The sequence below is a fragment of the Poecilia mexicana genome, unplaced genomic scaffold, assembly GCF_051168715.1.
Source record: "Poecilia mexicana isolate PSO_F unplaced genomic scaffold, ASM5116871v1 scaffold_18, whole genome shotgun sequence".
NCBI classification, from domain to species: domain Eukaryota; kingdom Metazoa; phylum Chordata; class Actinopteri; order Cyprinodontiformes; family Poeciliidae; genus Poecilia; species Poecilia mexicana.
This window is the reverse complement of record NW_028263387.1, coordinates 25,086,395-25,106,701: the sequence shown is the minus strand read 5'-3', so window position 1 is coordinate 25,106,701 and position 20,307 is coordinate 25,086,395. Positions and strand designations below refer to the sequence as shown.

At 38.7% G+C, this 20,307-nt stretch overlaps 4 protein-coding genes across 5 annotated transcripts; all 4 read left to right on the top strand.

Moving 5' to 3' along the window:
• The first annotated feature begins 659 nt into the window (after window positions 1-659).
• LOC106911122 (uncharacterized) lies at window positions 660-5,296 on the top strand. The gene is made up of 6 exons (XM_088016223.1): window positions 660-916; window positions 3,258-3,620; window positions 3,704-3,793; window positions 3,886-3,997; window positions 4,085-4,277; window positions 4,390-5,296. Exons 1-5 carry the CDS (start codon window positions 820-822, stop codon window positions 4,242-4,244), a joined length of 822 nt encoding a protein of 273 aa, XP_087872349.1. The 5' UTR covers window positions 660-819; the 3' UTR covers window positions 4,245-4,277; window positions 4,390-5,296.
• A 3,935-nt stretch (window positions 5,297-9,231) lies between these two features.
• LOC106911121 (tripartite motif-containing protein 16-like) lies at window positions 9,232-11,276 on the top strand. Its single transcript, XM_014977871.2, has one exon. It carries the CDS (start codon window positions 9,260-9,262, stop codon window positions 10,772-10,774), a length of 1,515 nt encoding a protein of 504 aa, XP_014833357.2. The 5' UTR covers window positions 9,232-9,259; the 3' UTR covers window positions 10,775-11,276.
• Window positions 11,277-13,148: 1,872 nt separating this feature from the next.
• LOC148154322 (tripartite motif-containing protein 16-like) lies at window positions 13,149-15,375 on the top strand. The gene has a single exon (XM_088016209.1). The coding sequence runs from the start codon at window positions 13,368-13,370 to the stop codon at window positions 15,045-15,047; it is 1,680 nt and encodes a 559-aa protein (XP_087872335.1). The 5' UTR covers window positions 13,149-13,367; the 3' UTR covers window positions 15,048-15,375.
• Window positions 15,376-17,142: 1,767 nt separating this feature from the next.
• LOC148154321 (myelin-oligodendrocyte glycoprotein-like) lies at window positions 17,143-20,192 on the top strand. Of its 2 annotated transcripts, none has more exons than XM_088016225.1 (5): window positions 17,143-17,255; window positions 18,313-18,675; window positions 18,759-18,848; window positions 18,933-19,038; window positions 19,217-20,192. In XM_088016225.1, exons 1-5 carry the CDS (start codon window positions 17,171-17,173, stop codon window positions 19,227-19,229), a joined length of 657 nt encoding a protein of 218 aa, XP_087872351.1. In that variant the 5' UTR covers window positions 17,143-17,170; the 3' UTR covers window positions 19,230-20,192. The 2 variants fall into 2 exon arrangements, with proteins under 2 accessions (XP_087872351.1, XP_087872350.1); XM_088016224.1 differs by having other exon boundaries at window positions 19,125-20,192.
• Window positions 20,193-20,307: the final 115 nt, after the last annotated feature.

The following is a 20,307-nucleotide window of genomic DNA, read 5'->3' as shown; positions in this document are numbered from 1 at the left end:
CCATAATAGAGAAAATAACATATTTGTCAATGAATGAATTGTTTAGTGTGTCAAAACTAAAACCTTCCAGGCCTCCATACTGTACCAGAGTTAAGAAGAGGCAGGGAACAGGACAGGTAAGCAGTCTGTTCATTTAATTGGGAAAGCTGAACTTTACTAATTTAAATATACTTATTTCAGCTCTATTCTAGTAAACCAGTATTTATCTTGCCTCCACAAATCAATTGTTAGTGTTTAATGTGACATTCAAATTGACTGATAAGATGTTTTAATAAATATTATTGACTTTCATTTTTCATTTTACCTGGTTGTTTAAGCAGATATGAATTCAATTTGTTATAAGGTTTCAAATATTTATGTGAATGAAATGAAATCAGGATTCCTGGTATTGCTAATTATTCACGTGAAAATAATAAATCTTTGAGCAGAGGGCCTAGTTGAAGGATGTGATTATAAAATTAGGACAGATGGATTGTTTGCCTTATTAATTCTGTGTGAGAGGTCTGACGCACTTTGTGATGAATCTTGTCTGAAAAACAGAATAAAACAGAGAAACCCAACAAAAGTGCTTTTGCACACAGATTAATTTATTCTGGAAGCGATTATTTCTTTTTAAGTGGATTCAATAATATTTAGTCTCCAAGGTGCGTCATCCCTACATTTTTCCAAGACGTAAGAGACGTCTTACGTAAGAGACGGAGGGCGTTTAGAGGACGGAGTTTAGCTCCACCTCTAAACTAAAATATAACCCACACATGGTCCCGTCGCAGTTCAGGACACGTACCGTACAGAAGAGGCGGTGACAACATTTCTGTTGTAATGTCAGAAGCAGCTGGTCTCTGTGAGATTTTCTTCAGCCGTTCGGGATTTTGGACCTTTATCTTCTTCTTGGTTTTGTTCTGGACGCCTGTTAAAGGTAAGCGCTGCTGCTTTTCTCCTCAACTTACGTTAAACTGTTACTAAGCAACCAGGAAGTGTTTTCATTCAAAGTATGAATGAGACAGCTGGTGAACTCATTCATTGTCTCTTGAACGATGAATGACTCCGCTGCTTTTAGACGTTTTGGCCGTTTCTGTTTTATTCTTAAGTAACTTATTTGTGTCTTTGTTTTCCTCTGACCTCATTCTGCTGTTTGTAATTTTATTATTAGACATAAAACAAACGTACAGGGTCATGCACTGCTACTTTCTGGGACAATTCAAATTGTTTCACATTGGTTGACTAAAATAGTCTTCAAATCTGAATCTAAATTCATAAACTTTGTTAAAGAGATTAAAAAGAATAAATAATAATAATAATAAGCTGTACATTGATATTAAAACGTATCCACCGGTTGTCCGATAATAATTATTATTTTATTTGTAAGTGATGCTTCCCATTAAATGTTTACTCTTGATATTCGTCACACGGTGAGTCAGCAAATGCCCACAATAATAACTCATTAACTCACATGACCGAAATGTGACATTAATCAGCAATAATGGATGGATATGATGCTTAGTCATGATGAAAAGGGAGCATGACATCATGTCTTAAATAAAAAAAAATCATTCCAGATTCAATATCATTTAGTTTTTTTCTTGCTCTCTCTCTTTTCTCTCTCTTTTATTTAAAGAAATTGAAAATGACAGAAAATATTTTTCAGCAAGTGGCTTTTATTCCAATCATCCCTCATGAGTTGCACCACAATGTGTTAGTCTGGTTACAAGAATTATTCTCTAATTATGAGAATATAGATTTAATATTGGTAGAATTAAAATGCAATTTTTGCCAGAACGTCTTAAAATTGTGAGAAGTCTTGTTGGAGTTCTAATAAAATATTACCATTTTATTTTGGTAATATTAAGACTTCATTTTATTATTTCGACTTTATTGTCATGTGACTTTATTCTCGTATTATGACAACTGTACTTTTTTTTAACATTATGGCTTCTTCAGATTTACTGTAATATAGACCGCAACAAGAGATCTTTCCTTCCAGGATCCATCACAATCTTCAGAAACTCCTTCAAGAATTTGAATTAATTATTTACAACATTTAGTTTTCCCTTGGGATCAATAAAGTGTTTTTTAATTATTTCTTCATTCTTGTAATAAGAAGAAAAAGGCCATATAACAGTTCTGGGTGTGCTGATGTCACACTGAACATGGAAACGTTTGGAGTGAGTTGGTGGGAGAAAAAAAATCCAGATTTTACATAAATTTAAATGTCAAATCACTTTCTAAATTGATAAAATGTGTAGAAAACTTGGAATTTTGGCTCAGGAAACGTATCCAAATTTAAAGCGAAGCTCTAGAGGGGAGGCTAATGGAGAACAAAGTTAATATCAACCTCCTGATTTGAATGATAAAATAGTTAAAATCATTGATGGGTATTTTTCTTGAACCTACATAAAAGAACCACAGACAACGTATATGAATTTTATGGTCAAGCTTTTGCAAAAGGAGAAATCTCCATCAACAATCTCCTCCGAGCTGCTGACAGAGAGTTCTGATCTGCTTTCACGTGAGCTCCTTCTTTTATTGTCAAAGTAAAACAGCCAAGGGGGCAGTCAGGAAAAACAACAGAGGTCGTAAAACTTCTAATCTAAACAACTAGCAGCAACCCAGTTCCAGGTGTGATATCTGATCTACGGTCTGAGCCCAGTTCAAATCTCGGTCAAGCTGTTAACAAAGAGGGAGGATAAACAAGAGACAAAATACGACTGCACACAGGCAGTTAGGAGGTATTCTGGTCAATAAAAATTTAGGGTCTGAGAAACACAGAGTTAACTGTTTCACATGAAGATGAAACAGACAGTCCTGACCTCCAGGTCAGTTCATACACACATAAGGAAGAGAACACTTTAAACAGCTATAGACTGAATGTGAACTAAAGTAATAACAAAATGATAATACCGAAAATTCTCTAACAATCATCAGTTGTTGATTCAGGTGAGAGCAAATGGAGCTTAACGATTCCTGACATCCCCGATGGCGATCACAGTAATATTTTCTTTTTCCGCTTGTTTGCTTTCGTTTGAGTAAAATGATAAATGTGACATTCTGGCAGATTTCCCAAACAGCTGCTTATGCTACAAACTTCCCGGAGGAAACCTGGTGGAAACCCAACCCTCCACAGCTGGATTGGGTTTCTGTCTGTGGGGTTTTCCCCTCTGGGGAAGTTTGTCACCCAAAACACTGAGAAGTTTCAGGGTTTTACTTTAGTTTCATGATCATATTTATGAAACCTAATAAAATCTTCCCTGTGCTTCCAGGTGGCCTCCATCTGATTGGTTCCTCTCAGCCAATCGTAGCTGCTCCTGGAGATGACGTCATCCTCCCGTGTCGGGTGGAACCTGAGTGGGACGCCGTGGGGAAGACGGTGGAGTGGTCCCGACCGGACCTGAGGCCGACCGGCCCTCAGAAGCGTGTGGAGTACGTGTTCGTGTACCGCTTCAGGAAGACGGACCGAGACATGATGATGGACACGTACATCCAGAGGACGTCTCTGTCCCAGGACGGCCTGAGGCGAGGAGACGTGTCTCTGACCATCAGGAACGTCAGCCTGCAGGACCAGGGCAGGTTCCGATGCTTCATCCCACGCCTCGGGATAGAAGCAGAACTTCTGCTTGTTGTTGGTGAGGAACGGGTCCAAACTGCAGGTTCTGATCCGGATCTGTTGGACTTTTTCTCATCAGTCCTGTTATTGTTGCTGTTTCAGATCCAAACTTCATTTCAACGACAACAACAGAGACGGTTTCTCACAGAAACCTCATCACTCCGACGCCACAGGAGGAAACCAGCAGGAACGGTGAGTCTGCAGGTCCAAACTCTGATTCTTTGGGTTCTGATAAGTTTTACTTTGTTTTGAGGTTTTTTGACATTTTTCCTCTTTTATTTCAGGTCATCGGTCCAAGATGTTTCTTTTAATCCCCATCATTCTCTTCATCATTTCTCTGAGTTTACTTTTCATCTTAGTCATCTTCAGCTTAACAAAATGCTCCACAATCACAAAGTAAGTCAGAAATAATTAAAATAAATCAGCGCTTCTTTCTTATAATCACCATCAGATGATTAATAAAAACTAATAAATCTGTTACAGATTTCACCAGAACCTCCTAAGTCGGGCCTCTGCCTCTCAGTTTGGATGCTTTGCTCCAGAGCAGAGCTGTGATGATGTGGAGAAAAACTCCAGCCAAACTCGCCTTGTGGTTCCTGATCAACCGCAGCATCACGGAAACCATGGAGACGAAGCAGGTTGAGTCGATCAGTCTGAGGCGTATCGATGAAACCTGGTGAGTCTCATCAGTGGTCACATGATGAGGTCATATGATGGTAGAGGAAGCAGGTGATGCTCTAATGATGCTCTTTGTTTGACTCTGGACTTTTTCTGTTGTTCTCCTGAAGGTTCTTCATTAAGCAGCTCACAGACTCTACAGGAATCCCGCAGACTTTCAGATAAACATGAGAAAATTATCTGGATTTTCTCCATCCATCTTTTTTCTTACACCCATTGGAGTCAGTAGTGGTGCTGATGCCCAGCTCCAGCTGTCAGTGGGCGAGAGACGGGGTCACCCTGGACAGGTCACCTGTCCATCACAGGGACTTTTCTCCAGGAAGTAAAAAAATGTGATTTCACACCAGAAGAGAAGCTCGTCTTTGTACTGTGAACTGAAGCTCATTTTCTAAGACTGTTTTTAATTTATTTTGCTTTATTTCTGTTTAATGTCACCATATATGATCTGGTATCATCAGTTTGTGTTTAATTTATTTTGGATCCTGCTGTTTAAGCACATGTTGCATATTTTAAAGATGAACCTTAAACGTTTGTTAAAGGAGACCTGCAGAGCAGATCAGGCTGTGAAATGTTAGGAAATATTTTAAATGTATGTGTGATGTAGAACAATTTTTCATTAATGCAGTAACACTTTATTTGCACTTATTTTGTCATGTATTTTGATGTCTGCACTAAACACTAAAACAAATAACCTCAATGTGAAAAGATAAAAGTCTGAGTTGTTTTCCTTGTTGACCTGCTGTGGTTACATGATGGACTGTAATTTATTTTCACATCTTTCCTGGATAAGAGACATTTTTAAAGAAATGCTGTGGGGATTTTTGTTTTTTTTTTTAAATCTATAGATTATTTTACTACTTGAAGCACTTAGATATTAAATTATTCTCAGTATTTGCTGAAAATAAACCTTATCAAGTTAATAAATTAAACATAAAGCCATAAATGTTTCTGATTTGAATATTTGTTTTTTTTTACTGCTGAATATTTTTACAATAAAGTGAACTCTGAAGTACCACATCTCAGGTTTCTTTAAATATATTTTTCTTCTGTCTGCTGCTGCTCTGAATTGGACCCTCTGTTCAATGACTTTAAATGGAGCTGACCTCTGACCTCTGATCGGAGCATAAACATGTTTCCTTCCTGTGATCCAAACATTGTTGTCCATGAAAGATTTCATGGCTTTCTGAAGGTTCCTCTTGGATTTAGTTCTGGACTTTAACTAGGCCATCCAAACTGAGACTGAGGTAAACAAACAAGAACCTTTTCTGTTGGTTTATGTTTATAACGTGACAAAGGGGTGTGAATACTTTTGCAATGCAACGTTGACCTGAATCACCTTTGCTTCTTTTTCCTTTGAAATCCACGGAATCTAAATGTTTTATCTGGAAACTTCACTGTAGTTTTAAATTCCTGGTGAACTTTGAACCCTTCCACTGTCGGCAGGTCGAAACGGATCCCAACGGATCAGATAGCTGCCGGGAATCACCTGAGTCAACAGCCTGATCATGTTCAAGTTGCGTCTTCTTTTACTTTCTGGTTCTGAAATAAAACCCAAAGGGGGAATCCAGTCAAAGGGGAAAATCTTAGTAGTTTCTATAAAAACAAAAATAGAAAATTAAAACCCAATCAGCGTCGTTATAAGTTATAACCAGAAATAACAAAACAATTGGCTGTAAATTCCCAAAACACCCTGTATGGTGAAATCTTCATACCAAGTCATTTTAATAAATAAAGTCATTGTCTGAGTATTATTAGGATTTAATGAGCTGTTAGAACTTATTCTGTAATCTTTGATCAACTTTCACTCTAAGGCTGTTGAGAAATCTGAATAATTGATTCTCTCGTTAAACTGAGTAAATTTTAGCATCCAGACATTTTAATAGTATTGAGGTAATAAATGTTATCACATTTATAATGTCAGTTTCACATTATGTATCCAGAATCCCCCTGAATTTCTAGATCACTTTTCAAAACAAAGGAACGATTAAACACTTACATCATCAGTAGTTTTACTTTCTCTGTGTATTTTTTTATACCTTCAGAATCTCCCTTACAGGAACCATAAACAAACCGTAAAGGTAGGATTATTAATAACATCATAAACATGGTACTGATTTATTGTTCTCCTCATTTGTAAGTTTTGTTTGAAATCCACCGATTTGTTTTAATATTGACTTTAGCTGCTTTGTTTGAAGCAAATTGTATTTAAATGTCAGATTACAGCAGCTTTTGCTGCCACCTAGTGAACCTGCTGCAGTTATACATCATCTCCATTCCCTTCACTTTCCTTTTCACCAAATTAAATTTAGCCATCCAGGATTAGACTTGGCTGCATTTTGTTACCACACACACACACACACACACACACACACGCACGCACGCACGCGCGCACGCGCGCACACACACACACACACACACACGCACACACACACACACACACACACACACACACACACACACACACACACACGTTTGCGTGGCTATCTTTGTGGGGATTTTCCATTGACTTCCATTCATTTCTACAGCCTAAACCTTACCCGTATTCTAACCCTGACCATTATATTACAGTTTGAATTTGTTTTATGAAAAACAAATTCAAACCTTACCTCTAAACTTATCATCTAAACCCAAACAAGAGGTTCCACCATATTATGATCAGGCATTTGTCCTAATAACATTCACAGGCCTTCAGAATGTCAGTAAATATGCCAGAAAAGGCCTAAATTTAAATTTATTTACTGACATTCTGAAGACCTCTAACATTTGAATATGCCACAAATAATATCATCTTACAAGTGAAACATTCTGGATAAGCAAACCCATCCCAAGATACTTTTCCCTGATTTCAGCTCAGCCTGTGACATAAGTATCCGGCATGTGGCTGATAAACATGGAGAGTCAGAAACACAAACCTTCATGGTGAAAAGCATTCCCCAGATGAAAACAGACACAATAGCTCTTCTGCAGCTGGTGATATTCGGTGGCGGCTGAATCATGCTGTCCGGAAAACGCCACAATGAGATGACATCATGAGGAAAGAGCATTCTGTGGAAGAACTGAAGGCATCCAGACATCAGCCAACAAGTTACAGAGGATTAGTAACTGAATAAGAAAACAAGGCCCAGTCTGTCATAACACTTTGCACAATTAGCACAAAACCTCAGGCAAAGCTCTGAAAACACGTCGTCTCATTTGGTCTGAGTCAATTTTATTTCTATTGTACTTTTTGACAAGGCAGTTCCAAGAGCTTTACATCATTATAGCATCATAGAGTCGACGAATATGAAACAAGCAATAAGCTGAATGTTCCTGTGAAGGAGCCTCGTAGTTACAGGTTCCCCCAGAGCGCAGACTGCCGCCCCACCGAGCGGCACATACCCATTTCAGAGCTGAGAAACAGCTTTACCACTGCTGAGCCGCCTCATTTTTAATTATACCAGAAATATGCTGATGGTCTGGGATGAGGAGGAGATTCTGGCTGCAGCTGTTTTGACAGGAAACAAACGATCCCAGTCTGTTTACGGCAACAAACTGCAAGCAGTTAGCCGCCGAAGCTAATGACTGCAACATTAAAGTCACTAACTGAAAGGCTGTTCTGTTCTCCGCAGTTCCATTTGATATACTGTCTGGGCTGTAATAATAGCTTAGGGTGATCATTTTAAGTGTTTAAGTTTAATTTGTTTTGTTAATAAACTCTTGTAGCACTTTGCTGTTCAGGTAACACCAGTGCTGAACTTGTGTCTTCTTCTATTATTTTAAAACCAAGGCCTCATCAGGCAGGTATTTAGAAATAATAACAGACTGAACTAACCAAGCGGTGCGGCAATTTAGAAATTTTGATCTGAGTTACTATTTTGGTTAAAGTAATAAGTAATTATGTCAAATATTATTAGATAACTCTAGACTTCAACAGCACAGCAGGAATGAGGTCCAGTCCCAGTTTAAGTTTCTTGGGTTCTTTTTCACAGATGATGAAAAAACAGAGCAGGAGATCAATATGTGGATTGGAGCAACATTAGCAGGGATCTACTGGTCTGTCTTAGTGAAGAAACGTAACGTTAAATCGCAGTTTTTACCTCCATCTATGGTCAAACAGATGTAGATGTTTTGGAAAGAACAAGTTCATGAACATTTGGCTCCAAACAGCCAGTTCACAACGCAAAGCATAAATGAAGACGAATCATTATTCTGAGAAAGTAACGTTTCATTAGATAATTTCATGAATTAGAAATCAATGATCTTAAGTGAAACTGATTCTTTATCTACTGACAATATTGGTATCACCATTTTGGAATACCAATATCGTGGTGTAAAAGGACATATATAAGCTAGTTTGGGATGTAGTAATGTATTTTAAGTCTGATATCTACTGTAACTACCTTAAATAACAATGCTATTTATTTATGAGCACCAGTGGTTTGCTAAGGCTGACCACAGAATGGTAAATAGACTGAACATATATGGGGCTTTTCCAATAATTTTGGCCACTCAAAGCGCTTTAAACTAGAGTCACATTCACCCCCAAACACATTTATACACCGATCAGTAGGGAGAGTGGGGTTCAGTGCCTTACCAGGGGCACATCAACATGTGACAGGAAGAAGCTGAAATCAAACCTACAACCTTCCAGTTACAAGACGACGACTCAAATGGACAGAGGGATCTATTTTTAGCATCAATGGTTACCGTAGTTTAGCACAAGCATCAGTTATTTAATTAGCTGATATTTTATTGGCTAAATCACACATACAGTAAGTCAAAGTTAGTTTTTGTCTGTGAATGAAATCAAGCATCTAAAACAACCAAAAACAACTAAAAAGTTAAACCTGTTCTCTTTTTTCGGTTAAGTAACTGAATCATTATCTGATTTCTGTTGTAACGCTCAGTAATTCTCCACATCCTGGAAAAACAAGCAGGCTGAGACACGTCTAAGATAAACCTCACAGCCCTTCCTGGGAACTGAGGTGTGACGTTTCTCCTATGCTGTATCCTGTCAACACGTCTCTGTTCCCTCCTCCTCAGCACTTGAAAGTCATACAGTCGTTGTTACTGGGAGCTAAAATGGAGCACAGGGGACTTCAGTTAAACCAAAGTAACTTCTCTTGTTCGATCTGTTTGGATCTACTGAAGGATCCGGTGACTATTCCCTGTGGACACAGCTACTGCATGGACTGTATTAAACGCTACTGGGATGGAAAAGATCAGAGGAAAATCCACAGCTGCCCTCAGTGCAGGAAAGAGTTCATACCGAGGCCTGCTCTGGAGAAAAGCATCATGTTAGCTGCTTTAGTGGAGGATCTGAAAAAGACTGGACTCCAAGCTGACCACTGCGCTAGTAAAGATGACAGAATGAAGATCTACTGTCGTATGGAGGAACATAAAGGCCATGAAACAGTCCCAGCTGCAGCAGAAAGAGCTGAGAAGCAGAAGAAGCTCCAGGAGAGTCGACAACAAATCCATCAGAGAATCCAGGACCAAGAGAAAGATGTGAAGCTGCTTCAACAGGAGGTGGAGGCCATCAATGTCTCTGCTGATAAAGCAGTGGAGGACAGTGAGAAGATCTTCACTGAGCTGATCCGTCTCCTCCAGAAAAGAAGCTCTGAGGTGAAGCAGCAGATCAGATCCCAGCAGGAAACTGAAGTGAGTCGAGTCAAAGATGTTCAGGAGAAGCTGGAGCAGGAGATCACTGAGCTGAAGAGGAAAGACGCTGAGCTGGAGCAGCTCTCACACACAGAGGATCACACCCAGTTTCTCCTCAACTACCCCTCACTGCCAGCACTCAGGGAGTCGACACACTCATCCAGCATCAACACCCGTCCTCTGAGACACTTTGAGGACGTGACAGCAGCTGTGACAGAGCTGAAAGAAATTGTGCTGGACGTCCTGAGAGACACATGGACAAACATCTCACTGAAGGTCACTGGGGTGGATGTTCTACTGGCAGAACCAAAGACCAGAGATGGATTCTTACATCATTCAAAAGAGATCACTCTGGATCCAAACACAGCAAACAGGAATCTGTTTCTATCTGAGGGGAACCGAAAAGTAATAAGAATGATGCAACAGCAGTTTTATTCAGATAATCCAGACAGATTCACTGATTATAAGCAGGTCCTGAGCAGAGAGAGTCTGACTGGACGTTGTTACTGGGAGGTGGAGTGGACTGGGAGAGGAGTTGGAGTAGCAGTTTCATACCAGAACATCAGAAGATCAGAAGGGTTTGGATTCAATGACAAGTCTTGGTCTTTATATTGCACCAAAGACGGTAACACGTTTTTTCTTGATGACATTGAAACCCCAGTACCAGGTCCAGTTTCCTCCAGAATAGGAGTGTACCTGGACCACAGAGCAGGTATTCTGTGTTTCTACAGCGTCTCTGGTACCATGACTCTCCTCCACAGAGTCCAGACCAGATTCACTCAGCCGCTACATGCTGGGATCTGTGTTTATAATGGATCCTCTGCTGAGCTGATTAAACCTCAGCAGTCAGTGTGACATGAGGTCCAGCTGGTTTCAGTTTCTTTTGTCTCCATCATTGTTTTCATTTCTTCACTGCTGAGAAATTTGTCATTTTGTTTGTTGTTTTGTTGATGTTGGAGTTTGTGTGGGTGCTGCCCCTTCCTGTTTCTGTTCAGCCATGGAGGCTATCACTGCTTCACCTAAAATAATAATATCTGTTTATTGAACATAATGTATAGAAAGTGTTTTAAGAAAATGTTCATAAATTAATGACAAAATTTGCTAAATCAACTGACTGTACTGATTGATTGATTGATTGATTGATTGATTGATTGATTGATTGATTGATTGATTGATTGATTGATTGATTGATTGATTGATTGATTGATTGATTGATTGATTGATTGATTTGTCAGACCATATATTGTTCAAATCCATGTAAAGATGAGCTGATGTAAACTATCAATAAGTCATTATTTCATTGGACAAATATCAGATTATGGGTCAAACTGTGTCAATAAAGTTGTTTTGTGACTCAGATTGTAGTTCTGTGTTTGTTTTTGCACATTAATTCACTGTTTGAATATATAATGACACGTCTGTAATTTAGTGATTTATTACATTTTATTATCATGTGTCAGTAATTAAAGTTATTCTTTAAAGGTAATTTTGAAACATTTCCAAATACCAGAATCAGTCGTGGTTCTCAGATGAGAACAAAATGAGTAATCAGAGTTTTTGTTGCTTCAGGTTGAGATTTGTTTTCTACCTCCTGAGGGCAGGAGCCCAGGATGATCCAAAAAGACACAACAGACTCTGAATCTACAGGGTTTTATATCTGTGTGAGGACTCAGACAAAAGGATCATAGTGTGGAGAAATCTCAAAGTTGGCCACCAGAGGGCGCCAAATACCTGCTGTCCAACTGCGTCCAGGGTCTCCATCAAGATCTAGCCAGAATCTTTAATTCAGACATGTGTCTCCATGTGTTGATCAGCCTATGTACTCAGTGTTTGGTTGGGGTTCCTCTGCATTACGTGCTGAGTAGCAAGGTGACAATCAGCTGCAGCTCTGCAGAGATGGTTTCTCATCGTTAATTAGTAGAGCTAATTTAAAACAGCTGGCGTTTTGGGTAAATTCTGGAATCTGAACTGAGTGTCCCACCTCCCCACTTTCTGTGAATGAGTCAAACTGAGTGGACTCGCAGTCTGCCAAGTTTCAAAGGCAGCACCCATTAAAAACAACTGCTTCTTCCTGTTACCACTGGCTCTTCATTTTGATCCACGGACGTTTTAGTGACTCCTATAGAGTCCCAGGAATGTTACATAAATAACTTTGGGCTGAGAGAACCTGTCAATGTTTCCCATAAATGTGCAAACCATGAACTAAAACTGTTTTACTGCTGTTGAAAAACTTGATAGAAATGAAAGTCACCTCTAAAGGCCTGTAAGATGATATGCTTCTTAAATTAGTAGGATTTAGCAAGGGTCAGTACAGCTCAATTCAGTGGCACAAAATATAATAATAAAATTAAATCTAACTGAATGCTGCAACTGAAGGATTCTAGATGGATCAGGCTTTTTAATATCCCAGTCAGAGCAGATCTTATAGAAATGAAGGGCTTGAAAAACATTTCTGGATGAGAGAGGAGCTCCAGTCCAGACTTTCTCCTGCCAATCCTCAGGAGGGACGGTTTGAAAACTTTCTGGAGGTGCAACCTGAACTCTTTTCTCTGCAGATGTTCTGGTGGATTGAGAGTTTGTTTATGTGGTTTAAGCAGTTTTCTCTTTGAAAGCAAACAAAAATGTGGCCGATGAAGTTTATTATTTGAGGTTCTCACTCAGTGCAACTTTTTTTTTCCCCCGGAATCTTTGGTTTTGATTATATCTTAGCAATTTCAAGAGTGCTCCATCTCTTTTCAATCAATCACCTTTAATAAATTTACTGAAGCAAATTCCAAAGTCTATGCTGGATCAGATCTTGACCACCAGAAAAGGACTCTGAACTTTGATATGTTTGCCATAACAACTTGGAAAGGAGCCCAGACACCTGTTGTGGACGGATACAAAGGAGGAGGAGAGTCAACACAAAGTTCACCAAGCTGGAAGAAAACTCAGCTAGAAAACCAACGACTGCTGTCAATGAGGTGAGCATGAAATATTTAATTATGTTACATTTTATTGGCTAAAGCTCATACTCAGTCTTAACTCATCAAGTCCAACCCTTATTTTTTATGCATGTGGATGAAATTAAAGACGTAGCATTATTTTCAGCAGCAGTCAAAATTCCCAAAATAACCATAAACGGGTAAAAGTTAAATCTCTTCACTGCTCTATACATTACAGAAGTAATCCTTTTTCTGATTTCTGTTGCAACCCTCAGTGATTCTCCACATAGAAACTTGGGGAAACAAACAAGCACAGTGGAAGACACTCCTCACAGCTTTTCCTGGAACCCGAGGTCTAATAACTCCTACGCTGCATCCTGTAAACACACATCTTTGTTGTTTCCACATCCGATCTAGATTTTTACTGCTAAAATGAACAGTTTTCAAGCCTCATGTGCAGCAACATATGATATTTAGATCAGAGCTGTTGTTCTAGAGAAGAGAAATTCACAGAATCATTATTAATGAGAGCTGAAATGGAGCAGAAAATAGTTCAACTAGACCAAAATAACTTCTCCTGTTCCATCTGTTTGGATCTACTGAAAGATCCGGTGACTATTCCCTGTGGACACAGCTACTGTATGAACTGTATTAAAGATCACTGGGATGGAGAAGATCAGAGGGGAAAATACAGCTGCCCTCAGTGCAGGAAAGAGTTCAAACCGAGGCCTGGACTTGAGAAAAGCATCATGTTAGCTGCTTTAGTGGAGGATCTGAAGAAGACTGGACTCCAAGCTGCTGCAGCTGATCACTGCTATGCTGGACCTGAAGATGTGGCCTGTGATGTCTGCACTGGGAGGAAGATGAAAGCTGTCAAGTCCTGTCTGGTTTGTTTTGTTTCTTACTGTGAAAATCACCTCCAACCTCATTATGATGTTCCTGGATTGAAGAAACACAAGCTGGTGGATCCCTCCAAGACTCTCCAAGACAACATCTGCTCTAAGCATGATGAAGTGATGAAGATCTTCTGTCGTACTGATCAGCAGTGTATCTGTTATCTCTGCACTATGGATGAACATAAAGGCCATGAAACAGTCCCAGCTGCAGCAGAAAGAGCTGAGAAGCAGAAGAAGCTCCAGGAGAGTCGACAACAAATCCATCAGAGAATCCAGGACCAAGAGAAAGATGTGAAGCTGCTTCAACAGGAGGTGGAGGCCATCAATGTCTCTGCTGATAAAGCAGTGGAGGACAGTGAGAAGATCTTCACTGAGCTGATCCGTCTCCTCCAGGAAAGAAGCTCTGAGGTGAAGCAGCAGATCAGATCCCAGCAGGAAACTGAAGTGAGTCGAGCCAAAGATGTTCAGGAGAAGCTGGAGCAGGAGATCACTGAGCTGAAGAGGAAAGACGCTGAGCTGGAGCAGCTCTCACACACAGAGGATCACAACCAGTTTCTCCTCAACTACCCCTCACTGCCAGCACTCAGGGAGTCGACACACTCATCCAGCATCAACATCCGTCCTCTGAGACACTTTGAGGACGTGACAGCAGCTGTGACAGAGCTCAGAGACAAACTACAGGACGTCCTGAGAGACACATGGACAAACATCTCAGTTGCAATTGCTGAAGTGGATGTTCTTCTGTCAGAACCACAGACCAGAGACACATTCTTACAATATTCACAAGAAATCACTCTGGATCCAAATACGGCAAACATGAATCTGTTATTATCTGAGCAGAACAGAAAAGTAACATTAATGAACCAGCAACAAAATTATCCAGATCATCCAGACAGATTCTCTGGTGTTTTTCAGGTCCTGAGCAGAGAGAGTCTGATTGGACGTTGTTACTGGGAGGTTGAGCGAGCTGGGAGTGGAGTTTATGTAGCCGTTTCATACCAGAACATCAACAGAACAGAAGCTTTTGGATTCAATGACAAATCTTGGTCTTTATATGGTTACACAGACAGTTACACATTTTATCACAACAACATTGAAACCCCAGTATCAGGTCCAGTCTCCTCCAGAATAGGAGTGTACCTGGACCACACAGCAGGTATTCTGTCTTTCTACAGCGTCTCTAAAACCATGACTCTCCTCCACAGAGTCCAGACCAGATTCACTCAGCCGCTACATGTTGGAGTTGGTCTTTACTTCTCCCTTTCCTGTTCTGATGCCTCCTCTGCTGAGTTCATTAAACTGAAATAGTCAGCAGTGATCTGAGGTCCAGTTGGTTAAAATGTCTATTTTAGTCCCAGTTCCTTTTGTCTCCATCATTGTTGCTGAGAGATCAGCTGTCTTAGTGGAGCTACTCTGTCATCTTTGTTGTTTTAATGTTTGATGTGTGGTGAGAATCTCTAATTTCTTAATTTTCTTGTAAAACTGAATACATTTTGAAAATTTACAATTGATCATATTTAGCTGTATCATTATCACATTTGTCATTTCTGTTTCACATGATGTCACCAGAATCTGCTTGAGTTTCTGATTATTTTTAAAACAAATTAACTAGTAATGTTGTATCTGCAGCATTGGTATTTTTCTCTGCGCTGCTTTCAGTTTATTTTTGTACCTCCAGAATCTCCCTGCACTTCTTACTGTTATGATTTTAGTCTGAATGTGTAACCACAAATAAACTTAAGTGTGAATTGTTAATAACATCATAAAAATGATTTAGATTTATTGTTTTCCTAATTTTTCAGTTATTTTGTTAGTAAATTCAGTAAAACGCTCCAATTTATTTTAATATCTACTTTAACTTTCTGTATGAAAACATTCATCCTGTCAGGCGACAGGGCCTGGATAATACCGGTGTTAATCGACGGAGGAGTCCGGCGACGACAGGCGCTTAAATTCTGTAACAAAAGTATGTTTTTGTCTTTTTTAATCTTTTTCTTTTTTTCAAAATCTATTCTCTTTCTTACGGTTTATTCAATATCACATGCTGTTTTTATTTTTTCTTTAATTATGTAAAGCACCTTGAAATGCCTTGCTGCTGAAATGTGCTATACAAATCAAATTTGATTGATTGGTTGATTGATCAGATTGCATAAAGCATTTCCTGGTAGATTTTCCACTTTTCTATAATCTCTTTATGGTGACCAGCCCATTAATTTTAATATAAACCTGTCAATAACGATCAGTGGGAAAATTGACCAATTTTTATCTCTGAACAACCGATCAGTGCATTGCTACTCTTTATAAATCAATGCAAACATCTACAAGATTCAAGAATGTACAAATGAAATATGGAAATTACAATGGAGTAGATTACTGACATCTAGTTATTAGAGATTAAACTGTTCAAATCTGATTTCTGGCTCTGAAAGTAAATCTAAAATCTTCCAACATGGCTGAAGTCTCTGGCAGATGATGCAGAAATGTGTTTATGTGTCAGAAAGTTCATTATAGATGCATGTCCATAGACATAATATAAGAATAGTATAAATATAATATAATATAACCTTATATTATGTCTATGTGCATGTCGGGACAAGTTTACAGCACGTGATCCATGACGCACAGCTTTGAATCATGGGACACAGAAGAACAGTGACACCTAGTGTCCACTTCTAGGTACTGCAGAAAGGAAAACAACTTAAACGGGTGTTGCACCAGAATCAGAATTCGCAAGTAGGTTTGGCATATATAATTATTAATAATTGTACTTAATAATTTATTTAAAATTCTTTGGTTGAATCGGCCACCAACCCCAGTATCTCTGGAGTCATCAGTCAAACTCAGTTTCTCATGAATGAATTGAGACCACCAGCAGAAAGAGGAAACTCCTCACACAAGGAATGATCACTGATATAATTTATAATCAAGTCTGAGAATTTATTAACAAAATATTACAACTTTACAGCTGTATTATTCTGTAATTAATTAACCTCTTTCTTTTACTACTGCAATATTGCAATCTAGCTTCTAATTAAAAGAAAAAGGGAATATATATATATATATATATATATATATATATATATATATATATATATATATATATATATATATGCAGTTTTAACTCTTCACAACAACTACTCTACACATAATATACAGAAGAAATAAGAATATTTCATGTTGTTGAGCTGATTGATCTAATTTGAAAAGTTTAGTTTCCATGATTATATCTTTAATTTTCATCCATTAGAAAGAAGAAGCGCTTATGCCTTCAGCAAGTTACTATGGCAACAGTCGTTCTGTTTGTTTTTTCTATGGGCGGAGCCATAGACATCAATACGTATTCATGTCTATGGGCGGAGCCATTGGATACGTTATAACGTCAGACGTTAACGGCTGCAGCAACAGTAAACACAGAGTAGAAGAAGAAGGACATGCCTAGAGTGGGTTCCTGGAAGTCTCTCCACGGGTTCTGGACCTCCACCTTCTGCCTGTCTCTGTCCTGGACTCATGTTCAAGGTAAACCGCTGTTTAACTTCACTGTCTGTCTAAACTGAGCTCAGACTCGCTCAGACTAACAACGGCGAGTAAATATTTTCCTTCGGTAAATATTAATTAATTAGCTGAGAACTCAACTGAAACGTACGAGTCCTAAAATGTGAAAGAATATTTATTAGAATAAACACATTAGTTCATCTTTAACGAGTGATAAACGTTTGTTTGACTTTAAGATAAGTAAACCCAGCTGTTGAAATGATGAGGCAGAACAGACTAATTAACTTGGAGATTTTTACTGTTAAAAGTCTGAGCAGTCTGGTGAGTATATTTAGCTTTGTTTTAAACGGTAAAAACATTTTAAAAAATCAGTAAAGTAAAACATTTCAGAAACGATTCTGTATCAATCTGAGTTGCTACATGGTTTTGATTTGGTCTTTTTCTCGACTTTTGTTCGTAATTTTGTGGTCAAATTGTTGCATGTGCAGCTAATTTTTGCGTTTACTCGTTTGCTTTTGGACAGTTGCTATGATGTGTAACCATGGCAACAACGTGTTGTTTGGGTTTTTTGTTTTACAAAAGAAGAAGCAGGTTAGCATAGCATCACTCCATCGACTGTCTTTCTGACTTTACGTGAATTAAAAAATGTAGCGTAACCCACCGAATGAAGGATGAGGCTTTATAGATGAACATTAAGGTTTAATTGCAATAAATCTTTTGTTTAATCGTAAGAGCTATAATGAGACATTTGAACTCCTTTATAAATTCTTCACTTTTGTTGTTAAATCGCTGTTCGAAAACACACAAATCAGAAAATGTCGCTACAAAATAAAAGCATCAAACCGGAAGTTAATCATAAATAAAACTAATTAAATTACCCGAAAGTGATAAATAACTTAACTCAAGGTTATTTACAAAAAATCACTCCACACTGTTCAGAAAACCACTTATTGTTTTGCTTCCACTTCTTGATAAAATTCACCAAAAATGTGTAGAAATTGACGCTCATAAATTGTGAAAAGTTTAAAGCATCATTTGTATTTTTTCAAATGGCAACAATAGATCTTCCCCGTGTCTCCAGGTGGCCTCCATCTGATTGGTTCCTCTCAGCCAATCGTAGCTGCTCCTGGAGATGATGTCATCCTCCCGTGTCGGGTGGATCCTGAGTGGGACGCCGTAGGGAAGACGGTGGAGTGGTCCCGACCGGACCTGAGGCCGACCGGCCCTCAGAAGCGTGTGGAGTACGTGTTCGTGTACCGCTTCAGGAAGACGGACCGAGACATGATGATGGACACGTACATCCAGAGGACGTCTCTGTCCCAGGACGGCCTGAGGCGAGGAGACGTGTCTCTGACCATCAGGAACGTCAGCCTGCAGGACCAGGGCAGGTTCCGATGCTTCATCCCACGCCTCGGGATAGAAGCAGAACTTCTGCTTGTTGTTGGTGAGGAACGGGTCCAAACTGCAGGTTCTGATCCGGATCTGTTGGACTTTTTCTCATCAGTCCTGTTATTGTTGCTGTTTCAGATCCAAACTTTGTTTCAACGACGACAACAGAGACGGTTCGTCACAGAAACCTCATCACTCCGATGCCACAGGAGGAAACCAGCAGGAACGGTGAGTCTGTGGGAACCAGAACGTTTCAGAACCACTTGTGGACCTGAATGTTCTGTTTTATTACTTATATTACTTTCATTTCAGATCGTCGCTCCAGGCTGCTGCTCTGTTTGCCGCTTCTTCTTTTCCTCTGCATTGTTTGCCTGAGTTCAATTTCTATCTTCTGCTTTAAAAAGTTCAACAAAAACAAGTAAGTTAAAAATAATAACTGGACCACATTCATGTGGTTTTTCTTCATCACGTTTTAATTTGTAATGTTTTCTTTGCTTCTCTTAGGTTTTATAGAAACTCTGAATCTGATACCAGACAAACTGCTGCTCTTCTGCTCATCTCTTCCTCAATTCTTCTTCTTCCTGGTTTTCCTGCAGTTTCTTCATTTGACGCTGCAGGAATCTCCCAAACCTTCAGATCAATGCTCGCTAACACCGCCTAGATTTACCTACATGAAGAGGACTCCAACAGATTTACGTCTGGAGACGAAACGAGAACCGATCAAAAATTCTAGAAGTCTTCTTGAAGCGCTTCAGATTTTGTTCAACCTCAGGATGAAATAGATCAGGACAAAACGTCGACATCTTTACCTCATTTGAATTATTATTAAACAAAAATCTGTTAAACTTAACAATAAGCTCTTTTTATGAAAGCCCTGACTCCGCTACCTGTTGTGATAATTATTATTTATTTTTTTACTTTAGTCGACTATTTAAACCGTGGGATAGTTTTCCCTATCTGTATTAATGTGCCTTAAACATTCACATAAGCAGGTCTGAGATCAGCTGTGCATTAGATGCTTTATATATTTTACTTAATGAATGTTTCATTTTACCAGAAAGTGATGCTTATTTAGAGAAAAGAACAAACAGAAAGTTGAGCTTCTGTTCAGGTTTTTAATTCTGAAGAATATTTAATTGCTTAACACTTGAAGTTCTTTGAAAGAATAAAAAAAATGTTAAGTGTCAACTGTCAAGAGCAGCTAATAACTTCCTCTGTCTAATATCAACATTAAAGACTTTCATGTCAAGAGGAAAACATTTTTTAAAAAGTTCTTTCATTACCCACATGGGGGCGCTAGTTAGTTAAACATTTTTATTACACATTTTTGTTCATGTGAAAAATTAGGGAAAAATGTAAATGGTTTCATATAGTTATATTTTAGTGCTGTTTTGTTTATTCTTTATTAATGATTCATGCTTGTGTTTCACCTGCCTCTGCTGAATTTAACTTCACAGGATTGTTTCATTATACAAAATGTAGAAAAATATTCATTAAATTGTTTTATTGACACTTATTTTTATAACCCACCTGGATATTTTTCTCTTAATAAAAATGTTTTTGTGTAATAAATTGTGTTTCATTCTTTTGCCCTCGGCATGACTGAGAAAATCCACCCAGAGAGATCAATATGACTGAACCGGTATTAAAAATATTTAACTTATAAACTTACAGCTTCAACTTTCAA

Coding starts and splice junctions, on each gene's coding strand:
- LOC106911122 (XM_088016223.1), top strand. CDS start 820: ATGTCAGAAGCAGCTGGTCTCTGTGAGATTTTCTTCAGCCGTTCGGGA. Junction 917..3,257: donor GTTCTGGACGCCTGTTAAAG/GTAAGCGCTGCT, acceptor CTGTGCTTCCAG/GTGGCCTCCATCTGATTGGT. Junction 3,998..4,084: donor AAATGCTCCACAATCACAAA/GTAAGTCAGAAA, acceptor AATCTGTTACAG/ATTTCACCAGAACCTCCTAA.
- LOC106911121 (XM_014977871.2), top strand. CDS start 9,260: ATGCTGTATCCTGTCAACACGTCTCTGTTCCCTCCTCCTCAGCACTTG.
- LOC148154322 (XM_088016209.1), top strand. CDS start 13,368: ATGAGAGCTGAAATGGAGCAGAAAATAGTTCAACTAGACCAAAATAAC.
- LOC148154321 (XM_088016224.1), top strand. CDS start 17,171: ATGCCTAGAGTGGGTTCCTGGAAGTCTCTCCACGGGTTCTGGACCTCC. Junction 18,676..18,758: donor AGAACTTCTGCTTGTTGTTG/GTGAGGAACGGG, acceptor TTGCTGTTTCAG/ATCCAAACTTTGTTTCAACG. Junction 19,039..19,124: donor AAAAAGTTCAACAAAAACAA/GTAAGTTAAAAA, acceptor TGCTTCTCTTAG/GTTTTATAGAAACTCTGAAT.